At 42.5% G+C, this 21,515-nt stretch overlaps 1 protein-coding gene across 1 annotated transcript; it reads left to right on the top strand.

The window, feature by feature from the left end:
- The first annotated feature begins 1,913 nt into the window (after positions 1 to 1,913).
- MELTF (melanotransferrin) lies at positions 1,914 to 20,682 on the top strand. Its single transcript, XM_017810591.1, has 15 exons — positions 1,914 to 2,134; positions 4,335 to 4,489; positions 8,116 to 8,215; positions 8,473 to 8,655; positions 8,973 to 9,129; positions 10,011 to 10,078; positions 10,813 to 11,000; positions 11,183 to 11,363; positions 12,304 to 12,455; positions 12,846 to 12,942; positions 13,794 to 13,988; positions 15,571 to 15,727; positions 18,184 to 18,251; positions 18,346 to 18,533; positions 19,329 to 20,682. Exons 1-15 carry the CDS (start codon positions 2,053 to 2,055, stop codon positions 19,605 to 19,607), a joined length of 2,250 nt encoding a protein of 749 aa, XP_017666080.1. The 5' UTR covers positions 1,914 to 2,052; the 3' UTR covers positions 19,608 to 20,682.
- Positions 20,683 to 21,515: the final 833 nt, after the last annotated feature.

Consider the following 21,515-nt stretch of genomic DNA (forward strand, 5'->3'; position numbering starts at 1 on the left):
TCATGCTGGAGTCATGCTGGAGTGAAAACAAGTCTTTGATCAAGAAAATCTAAATGGCTCTGATGTGTTTTCTTTGCATGTTTGGTTTTGTTTGTTTCTGATCTTGTTCTTGAGCCCTGTCAGAAAAGTTGATTCTGACAGCCCTGATGCTCCTAGTTGTCTGGTTTTATCTTGTAATTGTTGGGATTTTGCATTATTTAGTGTTTCTCTGGCTCTCATCTTTCCAGTATCAGGTGGATATGTATTTGATTCTTGGGTACACTTTCTGCATTTTAAAGATACATTTTACAATACCTACACTTCTCTTAAGCCTTCCACAACTAGAATAATTGGGAAATCCAAATGGCATCGTACTGATGCATTACCACCCTTCTCCTGGCCCAGGGAAGGCACCATGAGTTTTCTTCTTGCCTGCTAACCCAGCTGGTTATAATTGCTATACAGACACATGCCTGATGAAATATTTGTTACTCTCTATTAATATTGTAAGTTATACTAATTATTTCCTCATGAGCATTTTTTTCTAAATTGTGCTGAAAATTAGGTTAAGAAATTTAATATCTCCTTAGAGCACAGATATTCATAGAGTTAAGAATAAAATAGGGAAATTATTGAAATTCTCATGAATTGTGCTTGTGTGATTGTTTAGAGGGGGCTACATTCAGAATAGGGCACCTGCCTTCTGAACCTTTCCTGTAGAGGATCAGAAGAACCACAGGAGAGCCCTGCTACCAAATTCATGTCTTATTAATCCAGCCCTTGCAGTCTTAAGCAACTGGTGCTGGGACTGTGCATCAGTCTTGTCATCTGTATACAAATGTAAGCCCCACTGCAAGCATCACGGAGGGCTTCAGATGTTAATCTGTGGGAAGGATGCAAATAATGCATCCTTCAAGAAATTTGGAAGGGCTCCAGTTTAGCATTTTAGACAACACAGGGATGATTAATTCCAGAGGCAGCTATAAGGTTTTATTTGGGAAGGAGATCTGGAGGGATCATGATTTTTTTTTTTAAGTTCTTAACTTGAAATAGCAATTAATTGACTCAGCTGTTGTCTTAACAGTTGCTAGTAAGTGTTAAAGCATCCTGGCCAAATTGCAGTCAGATAGCTGAGTAGCTAACTGCTGGAGGCATCCATGCCACACTCCTGGCTGTACAGGCTGTGTGGGATGCACACAGCTCTCGGTGTGGGTGAGGAGTCACGGCAGGACACAGCCATTCTGTTGCTGAGTGCTGAGCTGAGCAGTGGCAGTCAGCAGAGCAAAGCAGCACTCAATGGCTTTTATCTAAACCAAGTGTGTTACAGGCAGCTCCAGTTCATTGACTAATGAGACATGAAGAAAAGGGCAGCACAAACGAGTGTTGCTCTGTGAAAGCTATGCTAAAATTCACAGCAGCTTTTAACAGAGCTATTGTCAGCAAAGTTTTTACTTTTTCTGGGCCTTCTCTAAAACCTTTTAAAAAATCAGAATACTTCGGCTGTTTTATAGCACTTGCTATTAAGTTTCAGGAAATGTGTTCTTAGCATGTGCTGTACCACCTGTAGAGTGTATGGGCTTTGCTGTTGTAAAAGCCTGGGTTTCTGGTTATAGCTTTATGAAATGACAGTGCTGAGAATGCGGCATAAAGTGACCATCCTCTCAGTCAGATAAAGTGCTTACCTTGAATCTCCTCCTGCTTCCTGAGCCCCATGAGTAGGGAATACACAAAACTCAAAGTGAGGATTTGGTTCCACAGCCCTGCCTCACCTCTGTGTGCAGGAGTGTGGCTGTTTATCAAAGTCCGTGGGTGGTGCCAAAGCAGTAACAACCTCATTGGTGCCTTCGATATTTTGCAATTTGCAGGTCTGATTATTTTTTTTTTTTGCTAGTGTAGAGACAGTGTGAGGAGAGCATGCTTTCTTTTCCAGTAGTCATTACGAGGTGACGTGTACCAAGGTAAGCAGGATAAATTGCTGAACAAAGTGCATCTGCAATTGAATGCTGCTGATTTTCACCTAAGACCAGGCTGGAGAGAGCACACTTGCAGAAGCCTTGATCTCTTGGGGTTCTGATGGCTGGAAAAATCACAGATCCTAAAATTTTCACCATGAAGAGCTCCAGAAATGTCTTCTATCTCCTCTTCTTTCATGCTGGTAAGTGTCCTTCAAAAACTTTGGCTGTAGCATGATGTCTCGGGTTCACCTCTGTGTGATGTGAGAGAGCAGAAGAAAACTAGAACCACTTCAAAACCAATCTTATATGGCCAGGAAAATAAATAGAAGGAAATAATAGAAAAGGAGTAGAAAAGATACCATTGACTCATTGGTATCAAATGTTGTATTCCCTAAGGACTGAATCCACTTCTGGTGCAGTAGTGTCTGTTTCTCACAACAGTAAGAAACTTACTTTGTAAAAATAGAAATAATTGCTTTATTTCACTTATACTCTGTGCAACATGTTGGCTTTCCCCTGTCACTCCCAAATTCTAATGGTGAATGCTTTTAAATTCAGAGAGGCAAAATTGTGAATAAACTTGGGTTCAGAGACTGACCTGCTGTTTTATGATAGGAAGAGAGAGTAACTGCAGGCCTTGTCTGCACTCAAGCCCACTGCAGCTGGGTTAACTTGTAAATAAGGAGCCAGGACATTGCCCAGATCTGGCTTTCCTGTAACAACAAAGGTCAGCAGTTTGGAAAGGGACAAATAATTACCTGTTTTTGATGAGTGAGGGAAAAAATCAACAGATTAATACTGTTTCACTATTTTGGCTGAAACACAGAGCCAAATGAGCTTTATTTCATGTTTCAGGTGTGTATGGCTAATGATTTCTTCATAGAGTTCATGCTTCACCTCCTGTGTGTGTATATCTAAAACCAGAATGCTGAGGCTGAAGAATGGCACTTGGCAAATTTTACACACTGAGATGCTGACACCCCAATTTAATTTCTGTTGGCTTGTGTTTATGAAAAGAAAACCCAAACCCCTTTATCAATGAAAACTGGGGTTCTTCTTTCAGCCCCAAGAAATTAATGGTGAAAATTTCACCCAGGCAGATGAGGTACAGATTAAGTTTCTGTGAGGTGTGTTTTTATGATGACCCTGTCATGCCTTTCTTCTGACCATCTCTTGTTTCTCAGAACTCCTGCAACTCAGAGGTGGGTAATTGTTTCTCCCTCTACTAGCACATGCTGCCATTAAAACTTGTAAGTTTTCCAAGTCTGACTTAATGTTTGTTGACAGCAGTAGAGTTAGCTCCCTGTTGCAGTGGAACAACAAGCCAAAACCGCTGTTTCAGTGTCGGGTTTTTTGGCATCAACAATCTTGTTTAGTCTGCAGCCACCCAGTCAGAGAACGTGCGTGGGAGCACTGTCGAGCACTATTGGAGTAACTTTTAACTTGCAAAGTTGGATGTGGCATCTCAGCTGCGTGACACTGGTGGGAAGTAGAGGGCCAGTTAGAGGTCTTAGAAAACCACGAGACAAACAGCTTGCAGCAGACTCCAGCTTAAAAATCGATATTGTAGAAAAGCAGTAGGATGCTGTGCCCCCACTTACACAAACGATCTGTGCCTGTTTGTCAGCATAAGCCATCCTTGCGTTTGCAGCCACACTGTTGGTGTTGGTGACATCTCCTTACAAGAGCAACCAAGTGTTTGTAGCTTTGACACGTAGGAGGGTGGTGTTTGGGCCTGCTGAAAGGCACCTTTCTTCACTGATTAATGGAAATCTCCACTACTAAACTTGAGTCTTTTCATTCATGGCACCACCCTCCCCTTTTCATGGCTGTGGTTATGGTCTGTTATGAAAGAGTGTTTTGAAGGGACAAGTTTACTTTTTTAGTTTTCATAATAAGCCTAGTGGCAAGGCTCTTGAGCACTCAAGGTTGCTTTCGTAATTCAGACCAAAAAGGGCTAGGGCAGGACTCCAGGTACTAACCAGCAATAATTGAGACAAAGTTATCTTTAGGCAGTCTCTTTGGTTTTGTAGTGTATCATTTTAAATGCTTCTGACACGAGAAAAGATTATGTGTTCTGCAAAGTTTTAGGAACAGTCTAGGCGCCCTGACCTATTCCATGGTATCCGTATTTCTTATGTCAGAAACAAATGCCATTGGGTTTCAGTATCTGAGTCTGACCCTGTCTTGTATTCAGTCAAAAAAACCTTCAGTATTCATGATAAGCAAAATGAAAGTGGGAATAATCTCTAAAGACCCATTGCTAAAAGAGCCCTGACTTTTTTCTGTTAGGGAGAAGCAGAATGAAAGGCTGGCTCTTTGGGAGCCATTAAATGGTAAGCTCTGTTTTGAAGGCGCTGATGTGTTTTATAATATTTTCTCTTGGTGTTGTGTTTGCAGCTCTCGGCCTGGAACGTATCCGGTGGTGCACTGTCTCTGAGCAAGAACTTTCCAAGTGTAATGACATGAGTAAGGCCTTTGGTGAGGCTGGAATCCTCCCCACTCTGCAGTGCACAGCAGGGGGGTCAGCTGCCAACTGCACCCAGATGATCAAGGTGAGCTGTGGGGGACAGCGGTGTTATTGATTTAATTTCCCCATGTCCCTAATAATAATCCATTGGCGATGTACATGGCTCTGTGGTGAGTGTCTGACCATCCAGGCAGCCAACCATAGGCTTCTTGACACTCATGTCTCTGAAAAATCAAAGCATATACTTTTTTAAAAAGTCGTAATACTGTTCATATGAACGTGAGTGTCAGAATGGCCCCATGTCATCTGTTTGGCTGCTCACGTACGGCCAGTCATTAGAAACACAGCAAAGGTCTTAAACATTTCCTCCCAAATGCTAATCTTTGATTTGGGAATTGTCAGATTTATTTAGCAGATATTTAAGAAGGGATGGAACTATAAGATGCAGACAGTAGTTAAAGCTGTGCTGCTGAGCTTATAAGTAGATTGTATTTTGATAAACTCTGGATCAAACTCCTATTTCAGGGTCCGGTCCTGGAAATTGCTGTATATACAGATGAGATGAATGTAAAACCAAATCAAATCTCCCAACACCAGAGTACAAGAGAGAGACAAAGCAGGAAGTGGGGTGAGCAAAGGGCACGCAAACCCAGCTCTATTAATTCAACTGCCCAGAGTGTGCTCAGTTTCCAAAAGGAACATTGCTCTGGGGAAGGTTTGAAAGACTGAACATGTGGATTTGCAAAATGCTGTGTGCAAAATAATTCCCTCTTTAGGAGGTGGTAGGAGGCAAAACGTGGATATTGGAAGAAATGTGGAGGCAGGTAATCACGGCTGCCTTCACTGGCAGAGTGTGGGGAAAGGGAAGGATGACTGGCTGTGTTAATAAGTAATAATACTGTGTAGACATGCCCAAGAATCAGGGTTTTGTGGAGGAAATTAAGGCTGTCAAGGACAAGAGGTTCAGAGCAAGGAAAGGAGGTCTGGTAGAGCAGTTTGAAGGGAGATGAGGCAGATGATTGTGGCCAGATAAAAGGAACAAATTTCAAAAATTGGTATCTTGTAATTTTTGTCAACAGAAGCATAATGGCTGTCTGATTACTAAAACTACCTCATTGCCTCTTGATAAGTTCTGTTCTTGAGTGAGGAAGACTGTACTGAAGAATGTTAGGAGCAGATATTGATATATATGTGGATCTTTCCTTGGGATTAGACAAGAAATACATTCTAATGTCGGATCTTCCCAAAAGCACTCGGCTGATTGCTGCATTGCACAAGGGCACCTGTTAGACTCTGCAAAGCAGATTATTGAAAGGACTGATGATTGTCTGCTTCTGAAATACAGAGCTCCCAGAATTGCATTTATAAGCCATTGCAAGCAGCAGGCACCTTTCTAAAAACCTTGGATTCCTATAAAACTTGTTTAGCTGAACTCAGAAACCTGCAGGCAGATAGCATGAGTAAGTAGCTTTCTGATAAAATGAATTTTCGGTGTAAGGCTTCCGACAAGACTTTGTCCTTGAGACCTCTTTTTTTTTTTCTTGTGCTAATAGTAATCTACTAAATATTTAAGCTGGCCTGCTCTGGGTGGGACTGTGTGGAACCCCTGTGTCTGCATCCTCACTGAACTCTGATCTTTGAGGCCAAAAGGAGTGGGACACCACGGCTGAAGAGGCAGAGATATGTTGTTCTATAACATTCCGTAACTTGGACTTAGTCCTGTGAATGTATTAGCACATGGATAAGGGAAAAACCCTTTTTGATTGAAGGTGTTTAAAAATTGAGAAATGTCTAAATATTTAACTAGGGAACCTGACAATATTTAGTGTGACCAGAGCCGTTCTTCAACAGGTTTTCAAACACTTGTGTAGGTAATTCTCAAATGTTGTGACACACAGCAGTAAAGTTCCTCTGAAAGTAATTAATAAAGTATTACCACCACACATATACTTATTAAAAAAGTCATATGTGGAATAGTCCCCACAGTAATTGTGTGTATTTAAAGGAGAGGCCTGTAGCTTGTAAAGTAATTCATGTTTACAACATGAGGCATTTTTTGTCTTGTTCTGTTCTGCTATTTATACACAAGCTATTGATCAGAGGCTCTGCTGCTAAACAGAGCTCAAAGGCTCAGCTTTCCAATCAGAAAAGTGCTTTTTGACATGGAAATATGGCCACATAACACAGTCTTTGGCTCTGTGGCCAGCTCTTTTCATTTCATCTGCTCTATTTTCTGTCAACCACCAATTCTAGAGGCTCATTTTGTTTTCCTGAGGGTAAGATCCTTCTACCTCCCATCTTCTCTCCTTCTCACTGTTGGGTGTCCCTTCTAAACAACAGGCCATATTTGATTCCTAAGCTGTCTTGTGCTCTGCCCTTCACCAGTGGAATATCACATCTGGTTATTCCACAAAGATTGTGTCTATTCTTTAAGATGCAAATATGTCTGAGCCCCAACTCCTCTTTAGGTTCCCTTGGATTCATTCAGCACTCATTTCACGAGAAGCAACTCTCAGGACATTGATTATTTTGGCTAATTAATGAATATAATCTTTTTTCTCCTTTGAGCCAAACAAATAAAGGATTTCAAATCACATGGCAACTTCAAATCTGTTCTAGCTGTCCACATCAACATATTACCTATGCTCTCATGTGATCCCTTAAAAAATTTTCAAGCTTTTTATGTGTCTTAGCCTGTGGGAAATTGCTGTGGTGTGCTGGGCAGCACAGTCCCAGTCCTGCTTTAACTAGTGCTTTGCAACGTCCCGAGGGATGGGTGAGCTAAATTACCCCCTCCAGTGCTGAGCCAGAGGTTAAGCAAACTGATAAGAAACTTAGAATCAGCTTAGAAATGCAAAATGTCACACTGCTGATTATTTTGTCAGCAATATCTTGTCTCTGTGTGAAATGCCCTCTCCTGGCTCCCACGAGTTTCAGTACACAGTGGGAGCTGGGTTCAGCTGGCCACAGGTGTGTGTACAGCAGTTCTCTCAGCCTTGCTGCTGAGGGAAGTGTCATCCTGTGCTATCCAGAGAAATCCTGCAGCAGGATTCCAGCCAGCTTGGTGTTGCAGTCAACAGAAAAATATGGTGGTGTTGGACACCTTCCCAGCAGTGGATGCCTCAGATTTGTATTCCCCCAGTTTTGAACAGCCTTTTTAGATTCTTTCCTCCTTCTTGGAAGCACACTGCCATCTGCTCCCTCCTCTGCCTGTGCGTGGAGGTACAAGCCATTGTGCTTTAAGGTTGCTTTTGAGTACACTTTGGCATTCAGATTTTGCAGCCCCAGAAGATATTATTTTAAACTATATGTGTATGATGTCAAAACTATATTTACTTTATTTAAATCTTCAAGCTTTGGGGCACTAGCTAAAGATATGAATGAAACTCCAAATTGCTGGGCCTCAAGATTCATCACAGACCTGCAGGATCCATTTTTAAGGTCCCTTTGGACTATTAAGACTAGTGAAGCCATCATAGTACAGAGCTGGTTTCTGCATTGTTTCTGAAGGAAGGCAGTTTTGAAATGCTAAAATCCCTCTTGGTAATTATTGTTCAGAAATTTGAGTGCCCTTAAAATAACTGTTTGGAGAAAAGAAAACACACAAATGCAGACTAAGGGGCCTCCTCTTCTAAATTCAGGTGTATTCTAGCTGTTGATAAATACTGATAATTGAGTTTCAACATATATTCTGCCTTTGTGTCTGCACAGGATGATTTGGCAGATGCAGTGACACTGGATGGCCGCTCGATTTACCAGGCTGGAAGGGAGAATGGTCTGAAACCAGTGGTTGGGGAAGTATATGACCAAGGTATATTCTGACTAAATAACTTTTAGATGACTCAAAATGCACAAGAATTTACTATTTCCATTTTATTTGGGGTCCTTCCCTGTAAGACTCTAAACAGTAGGTAGTGGTCAGGTTCCTTCTTAATTGCTCCTGCCTGTAACAGAGTGTGTGGGGAAAGAGGAGATGCTAGGCTGGGGCCAAGTCTGTCCTGAAACAGTTGGGTCAGAGTAGCTGATGTGAGGCTACTTATCTTGCTTCTCTTTCTTCCTATGCTGCAGACATTGGAACTTCCTATTATGCTGTGGCTGTGGTAAAGAAGAGCTCCAACATAACCATCAACAGCCTGAAGGGTGTGCGTTCCTGTCACACAGGGATCAACAGAACTGCAGGCTGGGATGTGCCAGTGGGTTATCTGACTGACAGTGGGCGCCTGGCAGCAATGGGATGTGACCTTCCAAAAGGTAGGAGTTACAGGGCAAAGATCTGTTCTTCAGCAATGCCTTTCTGAGTGGTCTTGGGCCCCTGTACGTGGACAGAAATGTGTGGTTCAGCTGCTCTTTTGTTCCTTGACTTTGATGATGCTTGTACCAGGGAATAGACCTAATGTAGGTCTGACAAAGACTGCAGGGTTTTTGTTTTTTAAACTTGGAAACCATCTTTTAAGAAAAAAATGACTTATGCCTTCTAAATCTCTTCAGAGATGTGCTGTGTTAAAATGAGACTGTAGGATCTTGTTTTCTCATGACTAAAAAATGTCTCATTCTAATTTCGCTTTTAGCTGTAAGTGAATATTTCAATGCAAGCTGTGTTCCTGGAGCAAATGGTGTGAACTATCCCAAATCCCTTTGTGAGCTCTGCATAGGGAATTCAGCTGGAGAGCACAAATGTGAACGAAATTCCCAAGAGCAATACTATGACTACAGTGGGGCTTTCAGGTAAAAATTATGTCTCTGTCAATTTTTTTTATCACTGTTCTCTCTCTACAGACACCAGTCTAGGCTTCACTGACTAGAAATTGAAGCCATAGGGCTTCCAGTTTATCTTGCTAGAAAATCTGCAGTTTTGTTAGGACAACCACGCTTTTAACCTAACTGAGCAAAAGTAATTCTTAACCCACTATTTCAAGTATTAATACCTGAGTATTAAAACCAAATGGATATTTAGCACATATATGAGGCAGGAAAAGCTCTATTTGCTGTTTGTTTTGTCCAGCAGCTGTTGACACAATCAGAGTGTTTGTTTCATCAGACTTTACTGACTTTATCTTTCCCAGTAAAACCTGATGGCCCTTAGAGTCTGAGAGCTGAACTGTTGCCCTACTTGGTTATCTCAGTCATCCCACCTCAGTGGCACTGAATTATTGACTTGCTCTGCCTCCATTTTTGCACATCAATCCCTTATTTTCCTCTTTTCTGTCTGTGTGCTGTGTTGGAGCTCCCAGTCCCTGAGTAATAGCATTAACTGAGCAAGGGCAGAATTTGCTTACAAGAAACACTTGCTCCTTGTTCCTTCCTGCACATTCCCCAAAGGATTGTGTGACTGCCTTAGACAGAGAAACTGTCGTGGACAAAAAAGGTCATGGTGTTTGTCCCAGGCAGCACTGAACATGTTGTCCATGTTCACCAAATGACAATGATAGTTTACTTCATGCTCTAACAGCCACTAGTCTCTGCCTTGAGCAAAACTCTCAGCACAAGGAAATAGGTCAGTGTCTGTGTCTGATGGAACGGAGCACAGAGCCCTCGGGCTGTCGGCAGTGGCCAGTGCGGAGCTGGGTTTTGTAATGCATCTTTGTGCTTGGATTTATATCTATTAGGTGTTTGGCTGAAGGTTCTGGAGAGGTTGCTTTTGTGAAGCACAGCACAGTGCCTGAAAATACAGATGGTGAGTAATCCTGAAGCTTGTTGAATAATGGCTGCAAGGTCTGAAATACAGTGTCTGTAATGACAGTATAATATCAAATGTTTGATGTATTTTGAATTGAGGAATCAGCAAATAAATACTGTGGTAGTGAAAACATGTACCCACAGAGGTGTGCACCAGGAGACAGAATCCATGGGATTTTTTTTTTTTCTTGATAGTTTCAATAAAGGTTATAGGTGGAATCTTAAGCTACTTTTGGAAAGAGAATTTCAACAGCAGTAAATTATTTTTATATAGACCTGGGCTGTTACATTGCTCCAGCCTACCAAGGGATTTCAGCAGAGAGTAGCAGAAAGTAAACAACAGGTTACCTGCCCTATCTGGCACTATGTGAAAACCACCTTGAGCATATTATTGCTTTAATATCATGGACCTGTCTGACCCAGGGGAAAGAAAAACCAAAAAAATGTTGCCCATGATCCTAAACTTACAGATGCTCTTGATACTGCTGCAGACCCCAGTACAGCTCAGTGCAGTCTCACAAGTGTTAAGCTGTCAGTTGTCTCATCAGACGTAAAGAACTAAAGGACCCCAAAGGTGCACGGGGTGTGTTGTGCAGTCAGGAATAGCTCAGAGATGCTCAGGAGGTGCGTGTCCTGCTCCACGTGTGCGAGTGATGTTTAGAGAAGGCTTGGAGCCAGGAGCATCAGCCCCACCTGAGGTCTGTTCCATAAGCATGTCCTCTCTGATTTCAGGAAGAAGTTCTTTCTTGTGGGCCCAGCGGCTTCGCTCCCGGAACTTCCAGCTCCTGTGTCGCGACGGCAGCAGAGCTGAAGTGTCAGAGTGGAGAACCTGCCACCTGGCCCGAGTCCCAGCTCGCGCCGTGGTTGTGCGGCCTGACACAGATGGAACAGTTGTCTTCCACCTCCTAAACCAGGGACAAGTAGGACACCATTTTTTCATCACTGTGTTGCATTTTAGAAGGGTTCTCCCACCCCTCTTGGTGAACTGAAGACAGGATATCTGGGCACCTTTGGATCTGTGGGGTTTGAAGGGGTATGGGATGTCACAGATCCCAGGCAGAGGGATGTCTGACAGGTGCTTTTTTCTTCTTTAATATTACAGCAAAGATTTAATGGGGTGGGTGCCAAGTTTCAGATGTTTGACTCTGCAGCCTACGGTGCCCAAAATCTTCTGTTCCGAGACTCCACGACAGAGCTTGTTGCAATCACAGCTCAGAATTATCAAGCATGGCTGGGTGATGAGTATCTTCATTCCATGCAAGCTCTGAGCTGCGACCCCAACAGTAAGTTGTCTGTAGATTCCTACTTATAACCAAGAACAAAGATAGGTGATAGCAGAGATCATGTTCATTCTGGTTTTTCTCCTCACTCTTGGAGGGTTATGGCAAGATGCCAGTCTGATCTTTGAGCTTGCAGAAAGGTCACCTTTTGATAGAAACAATATCACATTGCAGAATACTTTCCCGTGCAAATTGACACGCTCTGTGTGTTATAAGATCAGGCATTTTTTATCCTTTCTGGTATATGGAGACATTAATCTGGTAAACTGCTACTGTTACTTGGTACTTAATTTCTTACCTGCTGACAAGGGAAAATAATAATGCACTGCTGCACAAATCCTCAGGTAGTCTATAAAAATGTATGAATGGGTTCCTAGCAGAGGATTTCCTCCAGAAGCTGAAGGAAATCCTCAGTTGCTCTTTACTGAAGCGTTATGGTCTTTCCTACTATCAGAAGAAAGTAGAAATTACTTGATATGCCTTCTGGGAAAGTCAGAAAGACAGGTTGTAAGAATCTCTGCCTTAAGAAGTTTAATAATCCTGCACTGAGCCTCCAGACACGCTCTGACTGTGGCAAAGCCCCTCACCTTGCAGACTTGTGTCTTGTGGGCGCTGCTCCGTGACTGTCAGGTGTGAGGAAGTCTGTGTTCAGGGGCACTTTTTGATGCACTCAAATAACACATTATGGCTGTGCTTAATGGTCAGCAATTGTAGAAGTTGTTGTTCCTTTGCTATGGATGGGTTTGCAGTGTGAACATAACTGCTAATCTGGAGTGCCCTGGTTCCTGATCAGGTGGAAGTCTGAGCTGGAGGGATGGGGAGCAACACAGAAGCAAACATTTTCCATAACATGTGATGTGGGATGTGTAACGGGGCAGCGTGAATCCCTCCTTGTCTATTGAAAAGAAAGTGAATGTATTATTTGCTTTTTAATTTTGTGCAGCCTTGCCAGAAAGCCTGAATTGGTGTGTTGTATCCACTGAGGAGATTTGGAAATGTGGTGAAATGGCTGTTGCCTTTAGGAAAAAGAATTTGAAACCAGAAATTCAGTGTATTTCAGCCAAGACAAAGGAAGAGTGCATGGAGATGATCCAGGTAGGCTGCTATAATCCTTGTGCAATAAACCAAATGAACAGAAACTGCTCCCTGCTGGGTTAGAGATACCTGTGTGACCAGTAGGAACACTGGATTTCAAGGAGGTAGCTCAGGTGGTATGGATGGGCCTGAACCCTGATGATCTTCCGCTGTGATGAGGGCACTGTTGCTCATCTAACTGAAGCCTGTATGTGTGAAATCTCCTGTCATTGTTTCACTGATGATGCTTCATGCACATTTTGGAAGTTTTCTTTAGCAGTGTATTGCTCTTTTGCTGTAAGCCTTGCCCTTCAAGGTCCAACAAGTGTGATGCTCAAGGTGTCATTGTTGTAGTGGGGAAAGTATCTGCTGTTTTTTCACAGAAATCCTACATTTTCTTATATTTTTCAGAAAAAGGAAAGTGATGCTGTAGTTCTGGGTGGAGCTGATATTTACACAGCTGGGAAGACATATGGCCTTGTACCAGCTGCTGGAGAAAGTTACTCTGGTAAGAAGGTCGGGAAACATAAATATAGACCTTATTTTTCCAGGTTGTTTGAAAACAGCTCTAAAAGCATAGCCCTTTGTCCCTAGCCCTGCTGGGAATGCTGTTTTCAAATACATGAGAATTATTACCCCCACATCATGGATAGATGAGGAAATAAGTATGAGATGAGACTTCTACAGTGAGTCAACTTTTATCTGTCCTGCTGCAGGACCAGGTTGAGTCTTTGACAGTTTTGAATCTTGGAGTTCTTTATTTGTCTTTTCAATTCTGCAAAAAAATATTTACAATGGAAAAAAGTAGTATTCACAAAGTCAAAATATTTTTAACAGAAACAAAAATACAGAAATTACACAGTGGATTCTAGTTAAAAGCAAATTCTTCCTGTCAATATGGCTGCTTCAGAGTCACCAGTGAAAAGTGGCCTTGTGTCCATGATGTCACTTAAGGTAGAGTTTCAATATTATGCAAAACTCATTGATGTTTTAATACAGGTTTGAGGTTTTCACATAAAAATAACTTCTTAAAGCAGATTTGCTAAGTGACTAATGACCCAAATGTTGTTTTTCAGAGGGATGTATTTGTAAGAGCTAGCATTAACAAGAACACTTTCCTGTCTGTCTCTAGTTTATTCAGCTCAGGTGCAGCAGTGCCAGCTTACAGGCTATAGGTGAATGCAGCAGTGTGAGGTAGTAGAAGTGAAGAGTAATTCCATGTGCATCCATACTTCCTGACTAGCTGAATGTTGGTGCAATTAAGTTGGCACTGATAAGAGTAATGAATCTGTAGATGATCACTAAGCAGTGGAAATGCTGAAGGGATGCTGTAATGTGTTGTGTTTTTTTTTCTCCAAGCTAATGACAGCAGCAATGCATACTATGCTGTGGTGTTAGTGAAACGAAATCTGTCCAATGCATTCACCATCAGTGACCTGAAAGGGAAGAAGTCCTGCCACACAGGACTGGGGAGAAATGCTGGATGGAATATTCCCATTGGCATACTAATTAAGAGGGGGATTATTAAGCCCAGAGACTGTAATATTCCTCAAGGTAAGACAACAATACTACATATCAAAAATACAGTAATACTTTAATGATAAACTTTAATTAGGCAAGTAAATTCGATATTTCATAGCTCTGTATTAACCATATTTGTTTGCGAATGAGTATTGTGTTTTTAATATAACAATTTGAAATTTTAAGTTTGCCACCAGAGAGGACTAGTGGAGGGGTCTAACTGAGAATGTTACATCTAACACAAAAGTATTCCTTTCCTTTATCAAAAAATCAGTGGTTACTTCAGGTTGGACAGGACCAACTGCTCAAAGCAGATCTGATAGTCCAGATTGCTCAGTGCTGTGTCCAGGGAGGTTCTGAGTAACTCTTAGGATAGAGATTACATACATCATCTCTGGACACTGTCCTAGTATTTGACCATCCTTGGTATAAAGAGTTTTTTTCTTGTACCTAATCAGAATTTCCTTCCTGTCACTTTGGTTCTGTTACTTCTCATCCTTTTGCTCTGCATCCCTGAGAAGGATCTGTCTTTGTCTTCCTGAGAAACCTGCTATGTGAATGAAGACAGCAATACAGTGTTAGTTGTCTTATCTCCAGGCTGACCAAACCCACTTCTCAGCCTGGTAAGTGCAAGTTGTGCTCCAGCCTCTGAGCATCCCACTCTCCTCCTACCATATTTGCTCTGGAATGTCCATGTCTTTCTAGCACTGGGAGCTCAGAACGTGGCACAGATGTCAGAGGAGAACCACTGCTCCCTGACTGCTCCATTAACACACCCCAGAATGCCATGAGCTTTCATAGGCACAAAACCATGCTGATGACTCTTGATCAACCTGTTGTCCACCAGGATCCCCAGATCCCTTTTTTATACAGAGCTGTTCTTCAGCCTGCCAGCCTTCCATGTTCTTACCCCATCCTAAAAGCAGGATTCTGCATTTGCCTTTGTTGGACTTTGAGGTTCCCGTCAGCCTGTTTCTCCAGCATGACCAGACCCATCTCAATGGCAGTCCTGGCCTCAGTGTATCAAAATGCCAAAGTTTATTCCAGCTTTCAGAAATGCATTTGAAGAGTCCATTGCTTTTTGTGTTCAATTAACTTATTATCTTGTCTTGAAAATCCTGCTTTCACACCTGACTGCCTTGGTTTTTGCTTGAGGATATTGACCCAAATCAGATATCAGTAATAGTCATAGAAAACACAGATGTATCCCTCTAGAAAGTAATTCCAGCTCTGGGATATCATTGCAGTAAATGATGTATCTCTTCATCTCTGTCTGGAATTTTATTATGTTATTTTCAAAGTGCATTAGGTAGTGAAGCAATGTAGCACAACAAGAAAGGGATCTGTTACCATAGAACTCCAGGTTCTAATTTTGCTTGCCCTATTTCCTATCTATCTCCTGGGAAGCTCTTTGGTTTCATTACCTAGTCAGCTAAACAGTGCTTTGAAAATATCTTAGAAGTTCTAGTTTGTGAATTCCAGTAAGGCAGCTGTAACTCCTATTTCTAGTGTTCTACTGAAACCTGCATTGGTTATAACTTCATGATGGTATAACTGCTTGTTTTTGTGAAGAGTCCACACTTTTCACTACTTGTGTTGGTTTGTCTTTCCCCAGCTGTGAGTGAGTTTTTTTCTGCCAGCTGTGTGCCTTCAGCTGAGCAGGACAATTACCCATCAAAACTCTGTCAACTCTGTATTGGGGACGAGAGTGGAAACAATAAATGCAGTGCAAGTAGCCGAGAGCGTTATTACAGCTACAGTGGAGCCTTCAGGTAACTCATACATGTGGTTGTTATTTGTCAGTTTGTCAAAATGCAAGGAGGACCTAGTTTCCATCCCAGTGAGCAAACATGTGCTACAGCATGTGCTGTAAATGAGGTGGAACATGTGTCCCCAGATGTCTTCCCCAATACAGGTCACTAGATCACGTCCAAGCCTTTTGCCACCTTCCTGTTCTGCAGACAACCAGACTAACAGCCCAACCCATCTTTCTGTGTACACAGCACCCACCCAGTGAGAACCAAAGAGATTGTCATCAGTCTCCAGTTTTGCTTTAATCTAGTGCAGACAATCTGCAACTCTGAGTGGGCAGGTCATCCATAGAGAACTCCAGCAGGGAAGCGGGCACACAGTAGCCAAGATCTGGCTGCTGTTCGTCCATGCAGAGAGTGACAGGCTAGTGGCAGGGACCCAGGAGTGAGTGTTCACTACTGATTCATTGGTGACTGTATTTGAAAGTAGATTTCTGGACAGCACAAACAGCTATGGCCAATGTTCAATTACCAAATCCTCTTCAAAACAAAATATGTTAAAAATACAGGAGGAAAATAGTGGAATAAATAGTGGAACAAAATGTAATAAATACATTGTGTTACTGTATACATGTACATATGGGGCCATACTCAAGGACTGTGAAACTCTTGGATATGGAACAAGCACTTCCTTTTCCTGACCTTCACCTCTGAAGGTAATGGTGCATGTAACAGCTGGCAGAAAGCCATCTTTTTCCTTCAGAGAGGAGACTTCAACAGCAGCTGCCTAGTAAATAGTGAAGTGCTAGGCTTAGATAACTACTTTTTGCAAACCTATTTAGTTGTGTCCAGCTGCTGTGCTGTGGTACATGCCTTGCAGGCAAACTCCAGATCCTCTGCTGTACTTCGTGGAATAACAGAGCCGGCTCCCAGTCAGCAGATAAATGAGCAACAAATGCCATTACAGGCTGTATGAGCCTTGTTCATATTCTAAGCCTGTGCCTTTGATAATAGTGCCCATACAGTCAAACTTTATACGGAAATCACTTTTTGGTTTTAATAGAGAAGATGTTTAATTCATTGAGTGATGTGCAAAGTTTTAGGTGTTTAAAAGGTTAGGATTTGGGTGCAAAAATGGAGGATCACAGTCTTCTACAAGGTAGGGGTGGGTTTGGCTCTGACACTTAGGTGATCCTCTCTGAAAGAAGACTGAGTTACGGAGGTAATTGAGATGAGCTTAGAATTCACCTCCAGATTTTCTTCAACTCTGGCTGTCTTCAGACTAACTAGACTAAAAGTATGAGAAGGCATTCAGTTTGTGTATATCCCATTGCCTTGGGCAAATTAAACTGTGCAGAGTAGTGAAAAATCTGTCAGGAACAGCTTTTTCTGATGGGGAAATGCACTGAACAGCACCTGCTGAGTCCTCATTCTCTGCATGACAGTGTCAGCCACAGGGCGATAAGACCTTTGATTATAACTGCTGATGTTAAACCAGGTGCAATTGAAATATATGTATTTTTGGTAACTGTTAGCAGTGATAACTTTCCCTCACATTTTGTACTGCATAAGCCATGCACAGTTACAGCTTTACATTATTCGATTGGTGAGTTTAATTATCTTGTTTTAAAAAGTGCTTCTGGAAAACATTTGTAGAATAAACTGCAAGGTACCACCATTGAACTGTTACCCACAGATCATCTGCCACCACACACTGCCCAAAATACCTGGGAAGATAGATCTTTTTTGCTAGTTCACCCAGCTCACTGTTTTGAGGTCGATGTTATTTATGTATTTCTTACTGAGTGGAGCAATTACCGTGCATTTCTCCTGTCTGTTGACTTCATATTTCAGGCTTAACACAAAAATCTCTGAACAGCCTGTGGTGCCTGTTGCACTCTGCACTAGAGAACACCACAGGGTAACATGCTGGTAAAGGTGTGTGTTCTACACCTCTGCCCTGGCACTCTCTGTAGTGGGATATCACACTCATAGGAGAGGAGGGGACTTTTGGGGTGCCCTTGGCATGTTGGGCTGCTCCTTCAGAAAATTAGAGGAAACTGAAGGGTCTGGAACAGTGCCCTTAGCAACTGCAGTTAGATTAACTGGAGATCTCTAATGTACAGGGCTGTAAATGCTGCACTGACTATCACATAATAGGTCTTCTATTTCTTTGCTCATCTAATACTGGCCTTTTCTGTTGTATCTCACACTGTTTTTAATACCATTTTTCTACTGTATTCCTCTCTTAAAATTCTTGATTCAGAATATTTTTTTTAATGCTTTGCAAAGATGTTGCTTTTCCCTCCTTTCAAGATGCCTAATTTCTCTGTTTTTTCTTATTACCTTTGGGTCCAGTACATTTTTTTGCAGGAATGTATGTAAGAAAAATTGTATTCTAAACCTATGAGTTTTATAAAAAATGTGGTTCACATAAAGATGCTTTGAATTGAATTTATATCTTTGACTTCCTTTAGGTGCCTGGCAGAGGACTCTGGGGATGTGGCCTTTGTGAAGCACTCAACAGTGTTTGAGAACACAGACGGTACTTACTTTTACACAGCTTTTTATTATAATTCATTATTTTCTCTTGCTCTAAAGCATTCAATGAGTGACAATGACCAGCTTCTTTTTTTCAGGTAATAACACTGATAGTTGGGCCCAAAACTTGAAGTCCAGTGATTTCCAGTTACTGTGTCCAAATGGTGCCCGTGCTGAAGTCACCCAGTTTGCTGACTGTCACCTGGCTCAGGTGCCAGCTCAAGCCATTATGGTTCACCCAGATATCAACGTTTTTGCTCTGTATGGACTACTGGACAAAGCCCAGGTATTAATAATCCATTTATTTTAGGGGGGAGTCTTATATGGTCTAACACAGTTCAAAGATAAAGACAACAAGGACCATTCTACCATATCATGGGACTGTGCAGAGGCCTGTTGTTGGGAGTGTGACAGAGAAGGTAAAATACAACCCATGTCATTCTCCCAGTAAAACCACCCTGGTGCACAAGGGATTTCAACTTTTTGCCCAGCCACTGGTTGCAGTAGTAATTTTCCTGGAGCTTAAGGTATTTTCCCATGCCTTTTCCATGTTTCTGCATGACTTTGAGGTCTACAGGGAATAGAGTACATGCTAACACTTTTCCATTCTGGAATTTTCCTAGGAGTGCAACAGAACACTGCTGGATATATTTATGCTGCAGCTTGTACAGGGTGAGCCATCTGCCTGGCTGCTTCAGAGAGGTTCTTCTCCATACTGAAGTTAACTTGTTCAAAAGCAATACTGAGTATCTCCATGCTAGGATTCAGTCATTTCTGTAACTCCTGGGCAGACAAACCCTACATTACAGAACAACATTTAGGCAGAAGAATTTTTTTTTAAAACTACAGCTCTTTCCAGATAGTAACTAAAAAACCAGAATCACAAATGCTGTTCTTGTAATTGCCTGTGGCAGAATTCTGTTTCTAATCTACTGGAGCGTCTAAAAGCAAACACGTAAGAGATTCTGCAATTGTGTATGAATTTTTCATCTACAAAACAGTTCCTACTGTCTTTCATGTTGAACAGGAGGAATGTGGCACTTAATCTTGCAAAATACTGAAACCTTTCCATTATTTTCAGGTCTACTTTGGAAATAGCAGCAATGGAAATGGATTCAAAATGTTTGATTCTTCAACTTTTCAAGGAAAAAACTTGATCTTTAAGGATTCAGCTGTTGAGATTGTGCCATTACAAGAGAAGAGAACATACACAGAATGGCTGGGGAGTGAATATGTTGAGTCCCTCGAAGGGATGCAAATACCACAGTGCTCTGGGGCAGGCAATAAGATAACACAGTACTCCTTTGTGGCTGCAGTCATTCCCCTTCTTGTGTTGTGTCAGATACAAGGCTTGGACTAGGACGGTTCAAATGGCAACTTCCAGGCCACCTCTGCCCGACCACCTTCTCTTCAGAAAAGCTGTTTGGATAATGTGCTGTGCTAACATTTGAATGCCTCTTCCTGCCTCTTGCAGGGCAAGTGCCAACAGCACCTGCTCATCAGGAGAGTGGGATGGGGCTGGAAGCTGCCCTGTCTGTGTGGATAGGGTGGAATTTGTGGCAGAAGCCAGCAATACAGTATCAACATGGTTTACAAGATCAGTCCAAACCTGGAGCATCTCTGCCATCGTTGCTAATGTTGAACCATTCAGGATTTCCAAGTACTGTTAGATGGATACTGGGTTTCTGACCTGTAGAAGAATTTCTGCATGTTGGAAGGCAGTATCAAAAACCTTGTCTAGTGAATCCTCTCTGGTTTCTTGGCTGGTTAAGTTCAGACTCCACATCCCTGCTTAACCCATCCTACCCAGTTCCTCCCGAGTTCTGCTGCCATAGAGGTAAGTGCACAGAGGATGGACAGGCTGTGGACAGAGACCAGTCTAGAATACAGCTGAACAACTGTGGACAAAGTCTTCCACCCTCCAGTAGAAGGAAGTAGGGGAAATTTCCAAAGACACTGGACAAAAAAGAAGCCCAGAGAGACTTGGAGGGGACTACCTGTTGACAGAGAAAAGGACAAATCCATATGTGAGCATCCACTGAGCTTGTTGACTTTACCACACCCAGTACTCACAAGATATCCTGTGATCTTTAATCTGATGCAGTCTAGTCTCCATCAAGAACCTTGTGGCTCTCCTCCTTCCACACAGGGCTCTCCTGAGTGCCCTTGCATGAAACTTGTATTTGCTGTAGGTGAAACAAAAGTACTTCACTTCTGAGTAACCATTTCTGTTTCTACTGGCTGTAGAATGTGGATTTTATTTTTATCCATAGCTGCACTAACCATGAATGTTACTGTGCTGCTGGCAGGCACTGTCTTCCTACCTGCCTCATGATCCTGGGATGAACAGACATTCAGTTTAAAAACAGATAATTATCATGTAAATAAGTGAAAATAACAAATAAATATGAGAAGTAATTACACTTTAACCAAAATGCAGCCTGATAGCTAAACTACTGCTTTTCTGGGATATGAACATTTGTGTTTCCCCTTTGCTGCCCACCATTCTATTGCTCCCAGGTTACCAGAGCTGGAGGAGGAGAGACCCAGCCCAGTCTCCAGCTGTGCCAGATGGGATGAGCGTGTCTGTGGCAGGGATTTGTGACATGGTGCCTGCTGCCCAGACCCACAATTACTGGCCAGCTGCCTCCAGCTGCTGTCACTGCTGTGTTCCTTCTCTCTGGGCTTTTGGTCAGTTATGAAATAGCCGGCTGAACAGCAGCCAGCAGTGTGCCCAGGTGGGCAAGAATGCCAATGGCATCCTGGCCTGTATCAGGGATAATGTGGCCAGCAGGACCAGGGAAGTAATTATATTCCCTCTGTACTCTCTACTATGGCACTGGCGAGGCCACAGTACTCAAGTACTGTGTCCAGTTCTGGGCCCCTCAATTTAGGAAGGACACTGGGATGCTGGAGTGTGTCCAGAGAAGAGCAACAGAGCTGGGGAAGGAGCTGGAGCACAAGTCTGATGAGCAGTGGCTGGGGGAGCTGGGGGTGTTCAGCCTGGAGAAAAAGAGGCTCGAGGTGACCTTGTCACTCTCTTCAACTGCCTGAAAGGAGGTTGTAGCCAGGTGAGGGTCAGCCTCTTCTCCGAGGTAACAAGCAATAGGACAAGGGGACTTGGCCTCAAGCTGTGCCAGGGGAGGTTTAGGTTGGACATTAGTCAGAATTTTTTCACTGAAAGAGTGATTAGACATTGGAATGGACTGCTTAGGGAGGTGGTGGAGTCACCATCCCTGGAGGTGTTTAAGGAAAGACTGGATGAGGC

This window comes from Lepidothrix coronata, unplaced genomic scaffold (assembly GCF_001604755.1).
Source record: "Lepidothrix coronata isolate B3197 unplaced genomic scaffold, Lepidothrix_coronata-1.0 Scaffold29, whole genome shotgun sequence".
In the NCBI taxonomy this organism is placed as follows: Eukaryota; Metazoa; Chordata; class Aves; order Passeriformes; family Pipridae; genus Lepidothrix; species Lepidothrix coronata.

Bases quoted from the DNA above. Each gene is read 5' to 3' on its own strand.
- MELTF (XM_017810591.1), top strand. From the start codon at position 2,053: ATGGCTGGAAAAATCACAGATCCTAAAATTTTCACCATGAAGAGCTCC. The intron at 12,456-12,845 runs GTAGGCTGCTAT...TATATTTTTCAG, and splicing joins AGTGCATGGAGATGATCCAG to AAAAAGGAAAGTGATGCTGT. The intron at 18,534-19,328 runs GTATTAATAATC...CATTATTTTCAG, and splicing joins GACTACTGGACAAAGCCCAG to GTCTACTTTGGAAATAGCAG.